The 21,553-nt window shown below is 42.0% G+C and overlaps 1 protein-coding gene across 2 annotated transcripts in view; it reads left to right on the top strand.

The window, feature by feature from the left end:
- The window catches only part of RTKN2 (rhotekin 2), a 52,447-nt gene extending 43,056 nt beyond the window's left edge, over positions 1-9,391 (top strand). For both annotated transcript variants that reach the window (XM_084845369.1, XM_084845368.1), the window contains exons 10-12: positions 406-571; positions 1,219-1,326; positions 6,439-9,391. In XM_084845369.1, the coding sequence (XP_084701495.1) occupies positions 406-571; positions 1,219-1,326; positions 6,439-6,962 (798 nt within the window). In that variant the 3' untranslated portion in view covers positions 6,963-9,391. The remainder of the gene's footprint in view (positions 1-405; positions 572-1,218; positions 1,327-6,438) is intronic.
- Positions 9,392-21,553: the final 12,162 nt, after the last annotated feature.

Here is a 21,553-nt window from a genome sequence, read left to right as displayed (position 1 = left end):
CCATCCCTTTGGACATCAAAAGAATTTTAGAAGTTGCACAGAAGCCCAGCACCCTCCAATCCTACATTCTTAGGTGGCAAGCATTCCAGTTATATGCTGCCTCTGTTTCAGTTGATCCTGTTACCTGTTCTCTTCATTATGTTTTTCGATTTTTGCTGGTGCTTCGCAACTGAGAACTGTAAAACAAAACTGCTTTATTTTAGTTACACTTCTGTGAGGCAGCATTTATAGCAATATAAGATTATCTTAAAAATAGCTATCTTTGGACTAAATAACACTCTAGTTGACAATTATCATGCAGCCCGTGATTTTTATATTTGATTACAGTTGTGTGTATGAGAGAGAGAGAGAAAGAGAGAGAGGGGTAATTTTATTATTTCACTCTGTATTTTATATAATGTTTAGGAAACCAGAATTTGTGCTGTGGATAAAAATACCCAGAAAAAAAACAATAAATTTTCTGTTATCAACCCTGGGGCTGGTGAGGCTGTGACTCAGATTTTTACAGTTGATAGCCGGGAAGACCTTTATAAGTGGATGGAAGCTTTCTGGCAGCACTTCTATGATTTCAGTAAGTCGTTCCATCTCCTATGTATGTTCAAAGAATGCACTGAACATTTTGAACTTATATTGCATAACAATCCTGTCATTTGCAAGGAGGGGGTAGGGAAAGGCCTCTCTTACCCAGCACTTCAGGTAGAATATTCTGCGGAGAAAGAGAAGGAAAAACATGTATAATTTAATCCTTCATTTTTGCTGTGTTTTTTATAAATAAATCTCAAAACCACTTAAGCTGCTGCTTAGAGTCTTCCAGTGAAGCTCGAATGTCCCTCTTCTTCCCCCTCCCTTGCAGTCATTTGCTATAAAGTAAATAAATATTTATGTCAAAGTTAAATATTTGGGAGTAATAGCATTAATGTATAAATTGTAAAGATGTGGCTTGGTCATGCTGTGAGAATTGATTATCCAAATCCTGTATTGGAAGTCTGAGAAATCAAAGCTTCCTTTACCACTGTAGATGTTAAGACATTTACTTTACTTGAAATTATGGCACTGTTGAGCATTCAGCCCTTGGTTAGCTAGCAATCTGGAGGAAATGTGAGTTAAGATACAATATTTATGAAACAATTGCCTAATTCTGTTAACTGCATATAATTCTAGTATTTTTAAAAGTGGAGTGTTTTGAGTTCTACTCATTGCTTTCTGATTTTCTTTCAGGTCAATGGAAACACTGCTGTGAAGAATTCATGAAAATTGAGATTATGTCACCACGGAAACCACCATTGTTCTTGACAAAAGAGGCCACTTCAGTTTACCAAGATATGAGTAAGTGGGAGATAGCAGGATATTTGAAGCAACACTGGACACAACCTGTTGGGCCTCTGATATATAATCTCTGTGGAAATTGAATCAATTTCTGCTCTTGCATAGCTCCCATTATTTTCCATGAGGCTTGTGCAGGCTCGTGTTCATTGCCTGTGTCCAAATACCTTTCTCTTCTTGGGCATTATAGAAAACAGCAATTGTTTTTTAATGACTGGTGAAAAAGTCTTCTGACCTGACTGATTATGAGCTCTAATCAGCAATTTCTAGAAACCATGCGAGGGTTGGGGTTTTTTGTTTTGTTTTTGCCTGTGATCCATCAGAGAAGTAGTCCTGAGCTGATGGAATGAAAATGTGAAATAATTTTAGAATTATCAGTTGTTAAAACACTTTCAAGACAGACCAAGAACTAAAGTGTGCATGTACCAATATAACATGTTACAGTACTTTGGGGTGTGTACCGCTTCTGGTGAGAAAATTTCATTTTAAAAAATGGTCTTCATTTGAAGAAAAGGAAACCCCTCCCTGCACACAGAAAACTGGCTCTAGGCTGTAGCCTAGTCTTCTCCTTGATATGCTATAAATCTGTGTGCAGGATTTTTATAGCAATGAACATTCAAGAAAACATGCACATCCCTGAAGTCTAAAGTGATAACAATCACAGAGGGGCTGTTTGCCCGACACACTAGCCACGCAGGGTGAACAACCCTCCCTGGGTGTGTAGCACACTGCCGGACAATCAGGCAACCAACCAACCATAGATGGGTTGGTTTTTCCTCAGTCCCACACCATGCCGTCCCTCCACCCATCATGCCTGCCTCCAAGTCCCCTTTCCCAGCTCCAGTTGGGGTTGGGTCCCCTTTTTTTTGTTTCTTTGGCCCTGTTTTGTGCAAAAGCAGGGCTGGGGGTGGGAAATGCCCCTCCCAAAAATCAGATGAGGGAAGGAATCCCCCCCCCCCCCGCCATGGGACTTTGGGGTAACAGCACCCATGGCGAAGGGTGGGATTCCCCCTCCCCCACCCGATTTTTGAGAGGAGCACTTTTAAAATCTAATGGAAGTCTGTGGTGAAATCATTCCTCATAGGCTTCCCTTGGATTTTAAAAGTACCTCTCCCTCAAACTGGGGTGGGGCCAAATCCAACCCCCCCCCCCCGGACTGTTGGGGCAGCACAGTCCTTGGCGGGGCTTGGATTTGGCCCCACACACAATTTTTGGCTTAATTTTTTTTTTCTCAGCCCGCGTTTGCACAAAAGGTGGCTGAGAAACTTTTTAAAAGGGCTCCAACCTGATGAAGACCACGATCAGAGCCAGGAAGGTGGGATCGTTGGGGGCGAAGGGGGTGCCCATGACAGCCCCTCCATGGTGCTGTTTGCACGCCAATGGAGGGGCTGTCACAGGCAAGAAGAAAGGGCATGGGCAGCAGCTTGGGCAAGAGCAGCAGGGGATTCTGCTGTTCTTTCTGAACGACTCACTGACCGATGCCCTTTACCCAGAATGGCCTGGCAGATGATACACCAACCCATCATAGGTAAAACAACTCATTCTGCAGATCATGGGTCCTCGGTGGGTTGTCTCGGGAAAACAACCCACCCTGAGAAGCACAGTCCGGGTTTGCATGACACACTAACAATGATGGTTTGTTCAGGAAAACAAACCTTGTTGGTTGGCATGTCGTGCGAACTGAGTTAGAGCTCTCCTGTGTGTTTTTACCAAATATGTTGATTTGCTGCTAGATCATCATATTTAAGTAGGTGCAATAGGACTCTGGCTGAAGTTTTCCAAATGCCCTGTGGCCACTTGCTAGAGATGCCCTTGAGCAGTCTTCCACAAAAGAATTCTCCAATGTGTCGGCAGTGACAATGTTTGCCAGCCTGGCAAATAAGGCTCCTCAGTGGCCAGATGAGGATCTCCTGCAAAGCTTACTGACAGTTCCCACACAGAGTTAGGTGGATCTCAGCCTATTAATTACAGTGGTCCTAGCGGCACCTAATTCTGGATCAAGCTGTGACCTCAGCAACAGCAGCTTTCAGAGGTTATTTGCAGCACCTACTTGTGTTGAATCAGGAGGAAGAAAAGTTATGCCCTACTGTGGTAGGGCTGTTTGCTGCCTGTGCTTTTGAATCAAAACCAAGAAAAGTTGTGTCCTTCTGCTTAACCCATCGATGATAGTAGTAGCAGGACACACAGGGGTAGAAGCATGGAGTTTTTTACAGCACCCACAGAATCAGGGATGGGTGGATATGTTCCTTAGCTCAGCTCTGCTGGCAGAAGAAGGACAAACTTCAAAAACAGCCATTTTGCAGAATTTGTGGTAGCAGGAGGTGGTGCAGAGGCAGGTTGTGCTGCTTAGCTCAAGCAATTGCAGGAGGCGGGAGCAGGGGGTTGGGATGTATTGCAGTGTATTGGCAGCTCATATCCTTGCCAGTGCCTATCTGCCTGTCAAGCCACCCAATCATATGGCATATATGTTCAGTATGGGAAAAAGGGGTGCCAGAAAGTTGCCAAGGGATTTGCAGGGCTATGTTCAGCTCTTAATAGCTGTGTCCATAACAAATGTGCTTAAATCTTGCATGCCGTGATTAAAATCTGGGTGTGTAGTAGAGATTTTGATTCATTTAGGTTCAATCCCTCCTTGTTTCCTCTTCCCTAACAACATAATCCTATGTATGTTTACTTGGAAGTAAGCACCACTGAGTTCAGTGTAACGTAAGTGTGCACAGGAGCACTGCCTAAACCCCAATGAACTCAGTGGGGCTTACTTCCAAGCATGCATAGGATTGCATTGCAGATTTTCCTAGAATGTTGGGCAGTAGTGGAGAATTTTGCAGGATACCTGCATTTGGGGGAAATTCTTGTTCTTTTGCTTAAGTAAGCATAATGCTGCAGCCAGAAGGTAACTTTAAGCAGTTCTAGACAGACTCAGCTTGACTTAGAAAGCTACCCTGAGTAATATAGTTGCTAAGAGACTGGGCTATGAATCAGAAAGTCCCTAGTTTGAATTTTATCTCTGCAATCAGGTGGATGGCCTTAAGCAAGCTACTCTCTCTCAGCAACTGTTGCCCCATCTGGGTTGCTGTAGGGCAGGGACAGCAAATCTTTTTTGGCTTGGGGGCTGAATTCCAATTTGTGAAGGGTCTCAGGGACCCACATTCCAGCAGTGGGCAGCGTTAAGGGCACAGGGGGTGGGGCCAAGGACAGAGTGATGGGGCCAAAGCAAAATGGGTGGGGCCAGATATCATTTGTACTAATTTGGACGTTTTCCCACCAGCATACAAGCCACAGCTCAATTCTTTGCATGTCTACTCAGGAATAAGCCCCAGGTCAACAGCTTCAGGCATGCAAAAGACAGCTCAATTCTAAAATGTAAAGGTTTTTGAAGTTCAAATACCCAGCAGGGTAGTTACAGTTCAAAGGCCTTAAAATTGCTGTAGTCAGAGATAAGAGCAGGGTTTTCCTGCACTGTACTGAAGAACGCCTGTCTTTCTTGGGAAATACCAGGTCTTCTCTCCTATCAGTGATCGGAGATAAGAGCAAGGATTTCTTGCCTGAAGCTGGAGGGGAAAGGGGCAAGACCTACGGAAGAAGCTCACAGGCCAGATGGGGAACCACCGCGGGCCAGATCTGGCTTGCAGGCTGGAGATTCCCCGTTCCTGCTGTAAGGATTACAACTAGATAATGTGCGATGTGCGTTTGATACTTGAAAGTGCCATACAAACGTTAACTCGATCTTTAGGTGCCTCAGAGCATCTAATGGTCCCAGATCGCTAGTGCCCTTCATCCAGCACTACTATATAAGCACCCCATTTTGCCCTTGCTTTTGTGCTGTCAAGTAGGTAGGGGCAGAGACTTGGTCTTTCTAAAAACAGAACTCACATTTGCTAGTGATTTACTACTGAAAATTGTTTTCCCCCCAAATACAGTGGCCAGGGAGTTTCAGTGATGCGCAGTCTGATCCTGTGCATATTTATTCAAAATTGAGTCCCTCTGGGTTTATTCCTATGCAACTGCATAGGACTGGAGCCTGGAACTTAAAAAGGTGCCTTATATTGAATCAAACCATTGGTCCATTTGTTCCAGCATAGTCTACTTAGATTGGCAGTGGATCCCTGGGTCATCAACTGGAGATTGAAAAGCAGGTACTCTTCCTTTAAATGATAGCTCCTCTCTTATCTTCCAAAACTGTTTCTGTCAAAGTGAGTTCTAATGTATGAAAAGAATGTGTTATCTTTGAGGAGCCGTAGAGTCCCTAATGATTGGAAAAAGTGTAATTCCTTCTTCTTTGGGGTGGGGGGGAAGGACAGGGATTTAAACACATACCAACCTATTAACAGTAAATGCTTAATGTTTCTCAAAAGCTCAAATACAAAATGTATATTTTCCAGTACAAATAAAACACCAAAGGTGGAGTTGTTGTAGATTTGGCCCATAAGGTCCGATTAGTCCAAATAAAAATTATCTTTTTCAGGTAATATTGTGAGACTGGACTTTATAGCTGACTAGTAGAAAAGAATGGTTGGCTACCTCTGCTCTTGAGGTTGTAAAAATTGTTCTGTTGATAACAGTGTCCTGATGCATTAAGCGGTCTAAAAGCAGAGTAATATTTGAACTGTGTCTTAAGCAGCTTAAAAGTAAATCAACAGCCAAATATAAACTGTGAAGGCACTGTCTGAATACTACATTATAATTTTTAAAGAAACTGACTAATCCACATTTATGCTCATCAACGTGAAAGAAACTTCTTGTGAAGTATTGGCATTCAATATAATCTCTCCCTTTCCCCAGTCAATGATAAGAAAGCATTAAAAATTAATGAAGATTCACAGTAGTTTAACCTCCTGCTGCTGGTTTTACAAGGTAAAGTATTCTACTTAACAATTGGACAGTAAAAACATAATGAGCTGTATTCATAATATTATTATGCGCGTTTTCTCACTCACTTTGCCATGGTATAGTTGTTGGGTAAAAGTAGAAGAATTTCTACTGCCCTTGACAGTTTTAGGGTCTTATTTTTCATATGAGTGTGCATTTTTTAAAATCATTGCTGTGGTGTAAAATATAAACACTGGGATCACCATTGTCGCTAAGCATTTTATGTTATCTTTTAAAATGTGATAGGCATTGATTCCCCAGAAAAACATGAAGCATTAATTGAAATAGCGCAACAAAAAATTGAGGAAGTCAATGGGGGTTTGCTAATTGGCCAAGAAGAAGAAGAAGGTACACCTCCTTCATGGGCTGCAATGTTTGATGGTTCTCACCAGATGCTTGTGCAGAAAAACACGCTTCCAGGAGCAAATGAAGAGGCTGTAAACCCTCATGAAGGAAAAGGCAAAAAAAGAAGAGCACCCCTTCCTCCCTCTGATAAGCCACCATGTATCTCCGCAGCACTGATATCAAATCAACGGGAAAAGGAAAACATCTGGAATAATTCTCCCCTCCCATGTAGGAAATGTTCTTCTGATTCCAGCTTATCTTCTGTACTTCACTTCAAACGACCTATTGCAGCTGCTTGCAAATCAGTTTCTTGTCAGAAAGGTACCTTCTCTGACAATAAAAATCCTGTCCCTTCAGCTACAAAGGCTATTTGTGAGGATAAGCCTATTCCTGCTCCTAGGCAGAAATCGGTCAAAGATGCTTGATCTCAGACCCCGTTTGCAGTCACAGGTGTAGTATTGATTCTTGGGTTTGCTCAGAATGAGAGAGAGAAAAGTAGGAGGAGACATTTCATTAGGCATGTTTACAGTTTTATCACTGACCAAAATCTTTCACCAGACTTCCTGAGGTATTTCAAATATTTCTTTGCAACATACAGCCAAAGTTCAAGGTGGTTGAGATTATAGCAGAAAGGACCCCCACCTCCCACCCTCGAAAATTCTGCTCTGTTTGTTATTGCCAATATTGTAAACAGGTTCCTCAGCAAAGATACAAATCAGTGACTTTAAAAAATGGAGAACATACTGAGAGGCTTACACTGTTTTTTCTCCAAAATATTTGTACCATCTTTTATAAGATAGTCGTACTTAACCCATACCCTTTCCCCAGACTACATTTCAAATGTTAACTCTCAAATTTACAAAATGTTTTTGAGCAGGAATTTTTCTTCTTCCGTAAGGTGAACAAAATACTTATTTGTTTTACCAGAATTAACTGCACCTGCTGTTGGCCTCTACCCATAAAGGTTTACAAGACCAATCCACAGGCTATCATACATAGTAATAGCATTATCTGAATGTTCTGCTGTCATTCAACATGAGTTACCTTACCAACGTTTTTGTGGGAAAGGAAAATACCTATAGGCCTGCTTGGCTACCACTCCCCCCGCCCCAGACAGCTCTTTTGTTCTTCTCACTTCCTCTAGTTCTAGCCCCCACCCCAGTGACATGCATCTAGAGTTGATGGGACATTTTGCCATGGGGCTTCCAAAGTGTACTGAGCAGTGTCAGATGAGATTTCAGATCCCAATGGAGATGTCTGCAACAAAATTCATTCTCTTGTCACTCCCGTTTCCTAAGGCCTTCCACTGCCATTCTAGGGTGTCAGAACTTCCCAAATTCTGTACCTGAACTTACCTGATAAATTAAGCACATGTGTAGCCCTCTGGTCCTTCATGAAAACTTCTATAGTCTTATTTGCCCAGTGAGCCTCTTAGAGTAACTGACTTTAATTTATTAGATATGTTTTATTTATTTTCCCGACATCACTTGTGGGACAGGAATTTTGCGCATGAGGTAGCTGCATATGCATGATGTTGTAGGTGGAGCCAAGAGGCAGGACCTCAGCTCTTAAGGCATTTGGAAGCACCAGATGCCACTCTGGGCTGCGAATGTTTCCCCCGTAGTCTTAAACGTCAGTATCAGAATTCTTAAATGTCAGGGGATGTGGGAATAAACTTCTGTCTTTATGCAAAATACAAACGTTCCCCTAAAGGAACCATCTCTACAATCACTGAAGAAAATTGGAGATATTTATATCTATAGGAAAATAGATATTGAAAGCAGAAACAAAATACAGGAAAGACCACATGCATTTTCAAATAAAATCGCAATTTCTTTAGAACACTGATTGAAACTGGTAGTGTGTAATATAACCTGGAATTTCTTTTTAAAGGCACTATTCTCAGTTATTCCTGCCATCCCTAATTCCAACCTGTCTGCAAGTGGACTTCCCCTTCCCCTCCATGCTTCCCAAATCTGCTCTGGAGGGTCCCCTAACCCTCCAGAGCAGATTGGGGGTGGGGGCAGGAGGAGAAATCTGTTCTGTCAGTCATTTTCATTCTGCTTGTGGGTGGCCAGCCTTGGATACAGCCCCCTATGTTTTCCTCTCCACGTGTTTGGATTTTAGCAAAGAAATGGCAACTTACTACCTTTTTATTAAGTAATAATGGAGTGTAAATACGGATGATGTTGTTTGGAATGCAAGTTTTACTGTATGTGTTAACGTGATAACTTAATGAAAATAACGTAATTTGATCAGGTACAGTTTTAGCCTATGTATTAGTTTCTTAAATTGCGAAATACTATGTGTAAAGTACAAAGTACATGATATAGTTTGGAGGAACTGTGCACTCACGTTCACCTGTTTTTTTTAGATATTCTTACAGAGCAGAATAAAGATAATATAGCAGAAGGTTAGTATGACATTAATGCTCTCTAATCCCTTAATGAGTATAGTAGAATCCTTTTAATTGGCATATTTCTGTTAGCAGTAGGGAGTGCCAATTAAGCAATCTTCTCAATTTTAAGACTCTCAGGAATATGCTGAGCTTATTGATATTTGCTTTTATTCCATGCCTTGAACTACAGATTAGCAATGTGCAAAGCATTCCAAATTCCTACATCTTTATTTGATTAGCAAGCCGCAATATCACAGTGAATCTCCATGAAATATGTCCATAGAGGAAGCCTTGCTTTAGCAAATGCAGTTCTAAAGCATTTGCAACTCTGACTGAACTTGCAAGGCAGCTCTTAGCCACAGAGTTTATCCTCTGAAGTTAATTATATTGTATTTTCATCCACATAGCCAAACTAGTGAATCTTCCCATCAGGGGGCTTATCTATGTGCAGTCTATGTTCAGAAATAGTAAAAAAAAAAATTCTTGTGTGTGGGGGGCAGGGGATCACCTTTTCTTTTTAGTATATTGCCAGAATGTCAAAACACAGCTGAGTGGGAGGAAAAAAATTGCTGTATTCTTATTTGGTGTAACATGTGCACTGTCTCCATCCAAGAAATAGCATCCGAGATACTTCATCTACATATTTAGATACTGAAGTGCCTAATCCCATTATATAGTTGGAGAACAATCTGGTGTTGTCTGGCACAATTTAAACAAAACCCTGAATGAGCAAAAAAAAGGCCGCTGCATGTTTCATTGCAATCCCTGGACCTCTGTGGGTTTCTGAGTCACATGCAGGACCCAAATTACATGGGTTTACACCAATCACATGTAAACAGGATGGGGGTGCAATACAAAGCACCAAAGGGGTGCACCAGATCGGGAGGTCCTGAACCTTGTCACTAACTGGCACTCTTAAGCTCACGGTTTGTCCCTGAGTTCCTTTTTCTCCTAGCTGGACTCCCAGAACCAAAAGTGTGCCTAGTTGGTAGGGGAGCTTCCAGGCAAGGTGCTGGTGGCGGAGGGGAGCAGACAGGCTTTAAATCACACCCCAGCTGTAAACTTGATGGGACAAACCCATCTCTGCCACCATCATGTGCAGTCTGGTTCTCAAACATTACCAGAGGAGAACTGAAGTGGTAAAAGTATTGGACTCGCACTCCTGTCCCCCAACCCCTTCATAACAGGGGAAAAGTGACATCTAATCTCCACTGTGCCACCTTTATTTGACCATGGGTTCTCCCTGACCCTTCAGATCTATCCCTGGAAAGAACCAGGGGAAAGGGGTTCAGTTGCAGCATCAGATGGGAAAAATAGAAGAAAAATGCCATTAAACACAGTCTGGATCAGACATAATTTTTCTCTGTGGTGAGGGGGATATAAGAACATAGGAAGCTGCCATATACTGGGTCAGACTACTGGCTCTGTAGCCCAGTATTGTCCACCCTGACTGGCAGCAGCTCTCCAGGCTTTCAAGGAGGTGTTTTTCCAGCTCTATGTGGAGATGCCGGGAATCAAACCTGGGACTTTCTGCATGCAAAGCAGGTTCTCTGCCACTGACCTACAGCCCCTCCCTGTGGGGAGTGCATGTGTGCTGAGACTCTTTTCATGTTGAGATCCTTCCCCAGTAAGTAACAGTCCCTCCAGAGAGCTCCATGCAGGCAGCAACTTCCTCATGGACTTCAGTGACAGCCTGAGATTAGTGTCCCCATGTGTATACTGGGATTGCTGGATTGGGGCTATTCTTCCTGAATCAAAGATGCCATAAAGCTGCTCACTTGAGGCAAATAGCCCTGCTTTTTCCTGGCTGCTGCAATCCCCACCCCCCCCACCCCAAATTAGAAAGAATGCCACAGTACTCTTTCAGCTTCAGATAACTTAGGCTGCAGTGGGACTTCTGAGTGAATATGCATAGGATTGCATCATTCCCCTCTAAGACTGTGAGAGGTAACTGTGTTCACCACTCAGGACAGATGTTTCCAGGTGCTGTTGCAGGTGTGACTGTTGATCCTTAAAGTGCCTGGTAGGATGGCTGCAAGCAGCACCAAGAACAGACTGAAGTTCAAGCACGGTTGCAGAAAGCTAAGTGCGGGATTTAAGAAGTTCTTTGCAAGTCTGGCATGAGCCATGTTCCCTTGGGCACAGTCTAGTTCGTGGCATGGAAAACTGAATTCAATAAATGCCCTTCCAGTGGAATTTTAGCAAGATAATTCTCCACCATGAGACATTGACAAACTGAGGCCTGATGGCACACTTTTGCCTAGAAGACAGAGGGCTGCCCTACGCTTATTTTCCTGCCTTTGTATACTCACCAACCAGTGTTCTTTAGGATTATGTCGTAACTATTTTGCCACGTCTCGTTTTTCCAAAAAGTCAGTGCCTGGGATTCAAAATTAGCCTCATCATGTTGAGTCCTGGGAGAGATTTTGTCCATGTGCAAGTGAGCCAGGATGGGGGGTGAATGATAAGTGTGTTGGACTGCAGGGAGCTTGAGTTCAAATCCATCCTAGGCCATGAAGCTCACTGGCTGGCTGACTATCCCAGTCTGTCTTCACAGGGCTATTGTGAGGATAAAATGGGATTGTCAGTTACACCATCAGAAGCTTATTGGAGGAAGAGTAGAATAAAAATGATGAATAATAATATTGGCATTCACATAATGAACCAGAGGTATATAGAATCCCCCCGCTGCCTTTTGATTGGGCTCTTATGGGATGATTTACATATGCATGGCCATCTTTCACAGGCTTGGCCTTCAGTGGCTTATTACTTGATGACAATTGAACATGTGAACTGCCTCCATTAAAGAGAGCTGTATTTGAGGTAATGTGATATGGAAGATTGTTCTGCAGGGTTTGCTTGGTGTTCCGCTTGAGGTGAATGTGCATCTGCGGTCTCCCTCACTATTAGCAACTATAAATGAAGGAGAGGGCAAACTGCATTCACTGTGGAGGTGGTACTTCTTCTGCCCTGCCCAGAAACTTGTAATTAATGAAGTAATATCTAGTTAATATTCATAGCTATAAACTGTAACTAATATGGGTACGCTATTTTAACCACATGGTGTGTATGTGTTATAACTTGTATTCTGGTTACAATGTTAAATTATGTTAGGGATTAATATATTTCCATGTATCACTAAAGCTAAGTAGGTACTTGAAATGCCTGTTGATAATCAAGTAGATGTTGGTTTTGCTGCTAAAATGTGTATTGTTTGTAATTCTAACATGTCAACAAATGGTTGAACTATACACACTGTGTATAGTGTGTACTAATAGGCTATTAAACAATAAACATCCCTGTTTGTTACAATAATTATTGCTGTATTGGTCTCCAAGAAAGAGGGAACAGGGAGATCTGAAATGGTGATCTTGGAACAATTGACTGTGTTGGCAAAGCAGTGCTTTTTGGATGCTAAAGCATCCTGGCCTTCTCCGTCAATGCACTTGGCCCAATAAAATATATTATTTTAGCTCTTATCTATGTTTTTAAGTACATTTTAGAGTTATACATCATGGTTCTCTGATCTTTATGAAATAAAATAACTATTTTTAGGTTTAGCTAATTTCTTAAACTGTACAATCCCCTGGGCTAGAACTGAAGGGTAAACAGTATGTTGGCCTCACTCTAACAACAAGGCAAAAAGATAAAGCTATCCAATAGTAAATGTTAATTACAGCCCTAATAGTCTGACTATAACCATTATGGTGCTAAAAAAAAGGAAATATTCATAAAAGTAATTGGACGTACTATATAAACTGACATTCATCTCACTTTAACATACTTCAGCGAGCACAATATTCTCTGGCTGTTGTTCTCTAAATTCTCCAAGGTATGTAAAGGGCACTGAACAAATAAACATTTCATATAATTTAGCCAGTGGTTTAAAAAAATTATCCTGCCATTTAGAGTTGGTACCACTGAATAGTTAAGTGGCTTAACCGTGTGTGTGTGTGTGCGTGTATCTATCTATCTATCTATCTATCTATCTATCTATCTATCTATCATCTATCTATCTATCCCTGGAGGTGACGGATTTGGGTCTGGGTGATTCTTGTATTGAAAAGGCTAAACGGCTATAATTTGGGGTATGTAATCTTTTGAGGCCCAAATAATGCCACCATATACACATCAGTCTGATTTTTCATAATGTAGACACATGCCCTCAGGATCCCCAAATGCTAGTACATGTTTAAAGATGTGCGTGTTTTTTAATCAGCACTCTATTAATATTTACCATGGGAAACTGGTGCACACACAGAAAATCCAATGGCCACCTAAAGTCAGTGCAGCTTAATGAGCCATAAAATTTGGACAGGCACCTGAGCACGGTTTATATAGGGAGTTATCAACAGATTTTTCTTTAAGCACTGTATTTTCTTGGGCTCAGGGAGCAAAAACTGCTGTTTGTTATATGAAATACTGCAAATACCTTTGCTTTCTAAAAGCCAAACAGACACAGTATACTTTTGCCCAATTATCATCAATGAACTGTAATAAACTTACAAGAAGCTTGGCAGATACTTCAACCTTGAGGAAACTGGATTGATTTATGAGTTTATGAAGAATGCTGACGTATGATGGATTGATTTTATTTTATTTTTTAGAATTTTGTGCTTTGGAAGGCAGTGCAGATGAATGATTTAATGAAAATCACATTGCAGCCAAAGTTGCAGCAGTTTGCTTCAAGAGATTATACTGAAACAAGATAGTATAATATCTTAATATAACCACTACCAAATGGTTATATTGAGATCTCCCATATGTGTAATATAAATGCACATAAAATTTTGTCTGCAAAACATCAAAATACATTGGTTTTACTCCATGGAAAATCATCTTTAAACATCTTTCAAGACAGCAATCAAAATGTTTATATACCTTCTAAAGAAAAATATCTGTATCGATGAGGGCACCATGTCTGCTTTTAGAAGCTGATCTTTGCTATTGACCTCATATACCACATTCCGAAACTCTCATATTTAAAGTATTTTCCAAAGCTATTACTACTTGTCCTGACCTCCTGGAATGGGATATGGTAGGAAATTGAATAGGGGCTCTTTTACACATTACAGTAGAATGCAACACAGCTTCAAAATTTAGTATGTACCTGCTATTATCCTGCAACATGTGAACAGGCTGTGAGGAGCTGTGGCCAGTTGTGGCTCCCCACAGCATCTTTCTACGGTATACCTGTGGTGAAAGGCCAAAAACAGGTGTACACTCAACTGTCACCATGTATCCATTCTACTGAGGCTATTAAACATCCTAAACAAGTAATCATTGATTTCTCCCATTAGGCCAAGGTGTGAACTAGCCTGTGGCCTCAGCCTGAGCTAGAGTGGTCAGTACCTACCTCAGAAGGAAGGGCACAACTATGCATCAGAGCTGAATCCCACGCATGCTTGCTTTGAATTCAGTAGGCTTACCTGCATAGAGTTAAATCCAACATCACACGCTAGCAGAGGTCTGCTAGCCCAATGGGATTCTTCTCCCCACTGCAGCTCTCCATACTGCCTGAAAATCTGCTTCAGAGGGTTTCCTCAGCAATCCAGAGCAAATTTGGGGGGCCCCGGGGGCAGGGGATTGCCCCCTTCCTGGTTCCATTAACAACTGTTTCCAAAGTGGGATGACATCATTGGCTACAACCATAAGGCTTACTTACACCTATGCAAGTGCAATGGATCATAGTTTGTATCTCATAAGCCAGATGCTTTTTCCAGATAGGATTTTCACATTCCCTACCTTCATTTGAAAACCAAAACAAGTTTCTAGATGGTATGATTTAGACATTAAGTGTTTACCTTATATTACCAGGTCAAACCATCCACGTGTGAGTGAGGGGGGTGTTGAAATTCAAATGTTTGAAAGCTAAGAGTGCCCTGATCACTTGCCAGATGTTTTGTAAAATAGATGCCTGATCCATATATTTGCCAGGCTACAGAGCTGCTTCCCACAGTGACAGAGCTAGCACAGAAAGTTCTTGCATAATATGTTACAGGACATGCAGGAGGGGTACATGTCAACGCCTTCCCATTGGAAGGGACTTGGTAGCCCAGTCACAGCTGATCAGATGCAACCTGTCTGAACATTATAGTGTGCAAATATAATATGCATATGCAAGTTATGCATGTTCTAGGTTGTGGGTATACCGTGGTTGATGTTTCCTTTAGTCCTTGAAATATAGTGAGATAAAAATCAGAACAAGACCTGACCAGGTGAGACATATTTGTTCAAGCTCCAATTTACCAAGTGAGACATAAAAAGTTTGAACCCACATCCACGCCTTTCAGATATGTATAAGTGCACTTAGCCATTTATGGTTTTTCTTAATAAAAATCCCTAGGGCCCAGATTATCTGGACTTCTGCACCATTGGAAGCGCACAGTTCACCCAGAAGAAGCTAATGGATGTAAATCAATCCACACCAATTGAGATGGTAAAAAGAAAGACAGTACTACGAAAGGTGATGTATTCTCAGATGAGCTCAACGATGGAGTGGGTTTTTCATGTAGGCTACATTGTTAAAGGAATAGCGCCATGCTATAGTGGCACTCTAGTACTGCAGAGGAAATCAAAGCTGAATATAGCATGAAATGAGTTGTAGGGGGCCTCTTCTGCTACAACAAGGAATCTAACTTAAAATTATTTTTCCTGTAAGTATTATCAAAGAAGAACTTTGTTCTTCCTGATTGCTCCTACCTGGTTCCTTGGTCCTTTGCTTTAATTATATTTTAGTGCTTTTATTATAAGCTGCCAGGACCAGAAAGTGTCACACATAATTATGAAAGATACATTGTGTAGCAAGTATTTAAATGATATAGGTTGTAGACAGCTGCTGGGGTAGAAGTCTTTTGAGTTCTTTCTTTTCTAGATTTCTTTGCAATCCAGCAGTGTAGAAAAACCTTTCCTCCGCTCCCAGGGCAAGTAACAATTCCTTCCAAGTCAGTAGCTTGCCAAGTCCATTATTCAGCCCAACTCTGACAGGTACATATCGGAGCAATATTACCATAGATAGGTATGAATAACATTAGTCCTCCATATAAACAGAAGAGAATGGTATGATTTAGGTGGGATGGGTTTGTCATTCAGCCACTCTGGGAGTGCTTCAGCAGTCTGCCAGGCATATTATCCTGTGGGGCCAGCTGAGCTGTGCAGCTGGTTGCACTTTGGGGAGCCACAGCAACAGCATGGTAAGCTGTGATGTCACAGTGTCACAGACCTGATAAGGACTACAAGCAGGCCAGAAGGATTATAATAGTCCCGAAATAATAGGCACGGGAGCAAGAGTGAATCCAGACATTGTGTGTTCTCTTTTACAGAGGGCAGTCCTCCATTTTGAAAGTGTCCTCTATTTGAAGGGATTTCCAGTCCAAGTTCAGTTTAATGATAACCATCAGAAGAAAGAGCTGGACCTTGAAGTTGCCCATCAACAGCATCTGGACAACAGATTGAACAAGGCACACAGCTCACCTGGTCATAGTTGTCTTTTCCATATTATGGGGAGATGTACTAGATTTCTATTTAAATTATAAACATTCTTTCTAAATTTGCATCTATACATATAAATTAGCATATAAATTGCATGCAAATATCATGCAAATCTGTGTCCTCTTTTGGTGATGAGTTGCCTCCTTTTTGGTGATACATAAGTGGCCACCCCGTGACTTGGTTTGCACGATCCCCACAGCACACTGTGACTTATTTAAGCCATGGGTTGCGACATGTGCTGGCAGCCATTTCGAATGTTCAAGGCATGGGGGGGGGGGCAGTTGCCATGGCTTGGTGTGTCATCTGAACCTGCCAAGTGTAAGTAGGTTTTGTGCTCTTATTTTGTGTCTTCATTCTGCATGACCCTGGGTTTAAAAGATTAATTCTGTTCTACAATGCCTTATATTACTGCATTTCCCCCCCCCCTTTTTTTGGTCACGCAGTATAAGAGGACTTTGCTCAGCTGCTTAGAAGGATGGGCTGAGTGATTTTCTAAGGTATTACTTAACTTGGAATGGGTACACTTTAGGCATCTTTGTGGATATGATTTCTTACGTTTCAATAGATAAAATGAGGTAGTGTGCAGTGGAGAGAGAAAGCTGTGTTGTTTGTTACTCCTCCTTTCCTAAATGGTCAACCCTAAACCATCTTTGCTGCTGTTTTTGGATAAATAAATAATATATAACCATAAAAACCCTCTAAACTATCATTTGTACATGGACAAAATCCCATGACTTGAAATAACCTTTCTCCTGCCCACCTACCACCACCCCACTCAAGACCTGTTTTGTTCTGCCTAGATAAAATGTGACACAGGATTTGGCATGCACTGGCCCTTCTTCATTGAAGTCTTGCAGCTAACTGAAACTGAGTCTGTCAAGGTTTAATAATAATAAAAGGGAGGTAGTGGGCACAGGGATGCTTGTAGATGTGTCAACTGTATGTGCCCTGCCCGAGTTGTGCTGGTTCGGGTAGTGGTTGCTGGTAGAACAACAACAACTCTTGTAATTTTTTGCTAGCACAACATCTAATGAAGTCATTGCATTGTTTGTGCAATGACTGGCAAAACAGCTTGCGCCCAGCTTGTGAAACGTGGCCTGCAATAGCTTGTGCAACAGCTTGCATTGTGTAAGCAGAATCAATGTACTGGATCGGACACTTGTGCAAGGATCAAAAGGGCAGTAGAAGCTTTGCGCTAGCGGAATGACGCCACTGGCTGCAACCCTTAGTTGGTCAGCTGCCACAAAAGTCTTGGTTGTTTTTTTCCACAAGCTGTAACGATGTAAAATTAATTTAAGCAAATGTGCATGACAGCTTTTACTGTACATAACTAGCTTGCTGTGTGTGTGTGTGTGTGTGTGTGTGTGTGTGTGTGTGTTCTTCTGCCAAGTTTGATCATGGATAAGGAGCTATACAGCTCTTGAAGTCCGGCCCCTGTGACCACTAGAAACTCCTCTGACTTCGGAGATTTCAGCAAGTATTGACCGTACATTTTCAAGCATATCTTTTGCAATCATAGAGGATACAAACTTCCTTTACAAAAATACCTCAAAATTAAAACCAAGATTCTTAGGAAACTGCATTTTATATGTGGTGTAGACAGTATCACATCCTGTATCTTTTCTCTGCTTCATTAATGGGTCTGCTCTGGAAGGAACACAAATATTTGAAACCAAGGTGCCACGTTTGGTTGGAATCTGTTTTTCCCCCAGACCCTTCATGATTCAATTTTTAAATATTTATTATATACTTACTAGGTGTTATATATGATTATTTATTAGGTAGCCTCCTTCCCAATTAATATACAAAGCTATCTATTGGTAAGGCACATAGATTGTTTTGAATTTCTTAACCCCAGGGGTGTATGACCCTCTGTTGCTGCTGCTAAACTTCTTTCCAGGTACAGTTCTTATTGAACTTTATCAACACAAAGCTTCACAAGACCCTTATGGATTAATTATTTGTACCAATGGGACGCCAGTCCCTCCGAGGTGCTACATGTGACGTTTCCTTGTTTTTCCTTCTGAAGGATTGCAGTGTTTTTAAAAGTGTGTCCCTCCTTCCCATTTTTCTGATTATGATATTTCATTGTAACGAGTCTGTAATGAAGGAGTGTATGTTTTAGGAAACATTTGACAGCCTCCTGCCCTAAAGAGAAAATGGTTTGCTTCTTAATTGCCAATACTCCCTTTGAGCAAGCCCGTTTAAAACCCAGTTCGTCAAACAACATTTCCCCCCTTCATATTTTCTTGACTGAGATCTTCAAATCATTTAAGGAGCATCTGCTTGATTTGATTGCAGTGGCTGAGCAACAGAAAGATCTACTTGAAATGTCACCTCGCCTTACTACAACATTGGCCTTTACATGACGGAGAAAATAATCCTTCCCTGCAATGCACACATCAAGTGCATGCGTTAATAGACCTGGAACCACATGATCATTTTAAATGTTACCAGAAAATAGGAAGTAGAAGACAAGTGTTTTAAGGAATTGTAGTATATAAATAGCTTTGTTGTTTAATTGATACACACATAGCCCGATACTAGACATGTTTACCTGAAAGCATAGAACTAAGTTCCATGCAGTTTACTTCTTTGGAACCATGTTTCACATATGTTATTGTGTGTAGTTCTTTTGTGTAGCCTGAGAAATGTCTGCATTTCTAACCCTGTCATTCATTTTGGGGGCACTTTTATTTATTTAGATTTGTAGCCCATCCCCAGACTGATGTCTTGGAGCAGGGAACAGTTTTAACTAGGGATGGTTAAACCAGTCTTACCCTTTCACAGCTGCTCATACATAAGCTTATTCTGCCCTGATTTCACATTAAATGTGTGTTGTTTTTTAAGTAGCACAATTTAAGTTTTTTCTAAGTTCTTACAAGGTAATCCAAGGATCCAAGTTTTTACATTTCTCTCTCTCTCTCTCTCTCTCTCTCTCTTTTAAACAAATACTAGCCATCTGGGGTGGCTAGAAAGCCACATCCTGCTGCATCCATTGAAATGGTGCCATATACGATGCGCCATCCCTTCCAGGTACACGCCCCACACACACACACACACACACACATGCACAACGTCCCTGTGAGAGACAGCACATCATCACATGCTGGTGCTCCCAAGGGCATTTGTGGCCCAGTCAACACGCACGGCAAGAGCCATGCTTTCTAGACAACTCAGGTGGCTGGCTGGTCTTTGTTTTTAAAAAAGAAGGCGTGTGGAGTGTACAACTCATTTCCTGGGCCACAACGTGGGATTCACTGAAGGTGCAGATTCTGAAATTTACCACATTCCATTCTGCACATTAGTTCAAGAAGTGGAGATCAGGCAAGTTTGCTTCGCAATATGGACCCAGCCAAATCCTCTCCCATCCCTAGCGTTAACAAGCACACGCGCGTAAACAAATTTGGAACATAGATTTAAGCAGAGGTGCTGTAGTATCATGGTGAAGACTATGAGGTGTGATGGGGAAAGTCTGTCCCGGCCGTGTGGGCCCCTGGACCAAGATGCTCTCACAGGGCGCTCCTCCCTGGGTGCTCACCTGTTTCCCATTGTTGCCACTGCCCCCATTCACTTCTCTCTGCTAGGTCCAACTCATCATCTCCTGGAGGGAAATAGTAAGGTTGGCAGAGGACACTGCTCTTTCTCACTCCTCTCACAGTGATGGCACATGAACAGGCAACGTGGCTAGGGGCCTCCAGGGATTGGTAGTGGGACCCCTAGTGGCTCATCGGCTTTGGCAGGGGCCTGACAGCAGGGATGGCAGAAGCAGCGAGGTCTGAGCTCACCGAGACTCTCCGAGTTCCATGCCGAAACTTGGTCTGCTGCATTCCCCTTCCCAAAAGTGACTCGTTCGAATGGGAAATGTGTGCACCCAAACGCGTACCTTTCCCCCATTGGCGAAAGCTTGAAAATGCATTCCCCCCCATGCACATTTTTAAAGTGCGCATTTTTCTAACAAATGCATTTTGTGAAAGCGCTCACAAGCTTGGGCATATGTGAGCTTTGCCCAAAAAATGTGCTTGCATTTGGGGGGTGTGAACAGAGCAAGTTCTGATGTTTAACGAACTGAAATGAAATTCTCATACATCCCTTCCCGATCGTGCCAAACGCTGAGGCTGGCTCGGCAGGAAGTCCTCGGTTTCACTCTTCCCTGTGCCACAAACTCCCACGCCTTAGGCAGTCTGCTTGCCCATAGCTCCATCTGCTATCTTTAGCATGGAGATAATAATACTGTCTAACCATTCACACGTTTGGTAAAGATGACTGAGATAATGTTTATGAAGCACCTTAAGTACCCTAAAAGTGCCAAGTGGATCCAGTTCTCACATGACAGCAGCAAGTTGTGGGTTAAGCAAGCCGCTTCCAGTTTGAACATGCAACTGCCAATTGGCTCGATCATAGGTGGCTTTGTGACGTGCGATCCTGGATGCTTTGGATTGTTTGTGGGTTAAACAACCAAAACCGTCCAGGTTAGCACACCATGAGGCAACCGGGAGTTGCATATTCAAATCGGAAGCGGCTCACGCACAGCGCACAACTCAGAAAATCATGGGTTAATGAATTAACCCACATTTTGTCGCAGTTACATGTGAACAGGCCTGTTGTGTTATGAAACCTAACACTGATTAACCCCCCACTGCAGTTCCTATAGCCCCAGCCTCTAAAAACCAGCCCATATAATACATGTTTTTTTCAGCACTTCTGTAAAATCCTTCGAGGGGTTCCTAAAGGAAGGGAGTTCTGCAATTGTGGAGCAGCCAGGGGGAATGCCTTTCTAAGGACGAGTATACACATCTCTTGATTTCTTTACACTTAATTAAGACATATTTTATGTTAGAGCTGATGCAAGCAGACATAAAAATTCAATCTGTGGTGTGAAAGTGGCAGTTATCCATTTTCACAGGCAAATCTTCACTTAATTCTGCAGTCATCAAGCAATGGAGATACTGGCAGAATTGTTATGACATGAGGATTTTGAGGTGCAAGATCTTAGGGTTGTGGTGGATCACTCAATGAAATCATCATCCAAATATGGCTGCTATGAAAATTTAATATTGGGTATCATTGGAAACGAATAAAAAAATAAAACTGTCAATATCATAATGCCTTTATATAAATCTATGG

This window comes from Heloderma suspectum, chromosome 3, assembly GCF_057233095.1.
Source record: "Heloderma suspectum isolate Gila_16-S chromosome 3, 16-S_ref, whole genome shotgun sequence".
Taxonomy (NCBI): domain Eukaryota; kingdom Metazoa; phylum Chordata; class Lepidosauria; order Squamata; family Helodermatidae; genus Heloderma; species Heloderma suspectum.
Note: the sequence above shows the minus strand (reverse complement) of the source record. Positions and strands in the feature narration are given on the sequence as shown.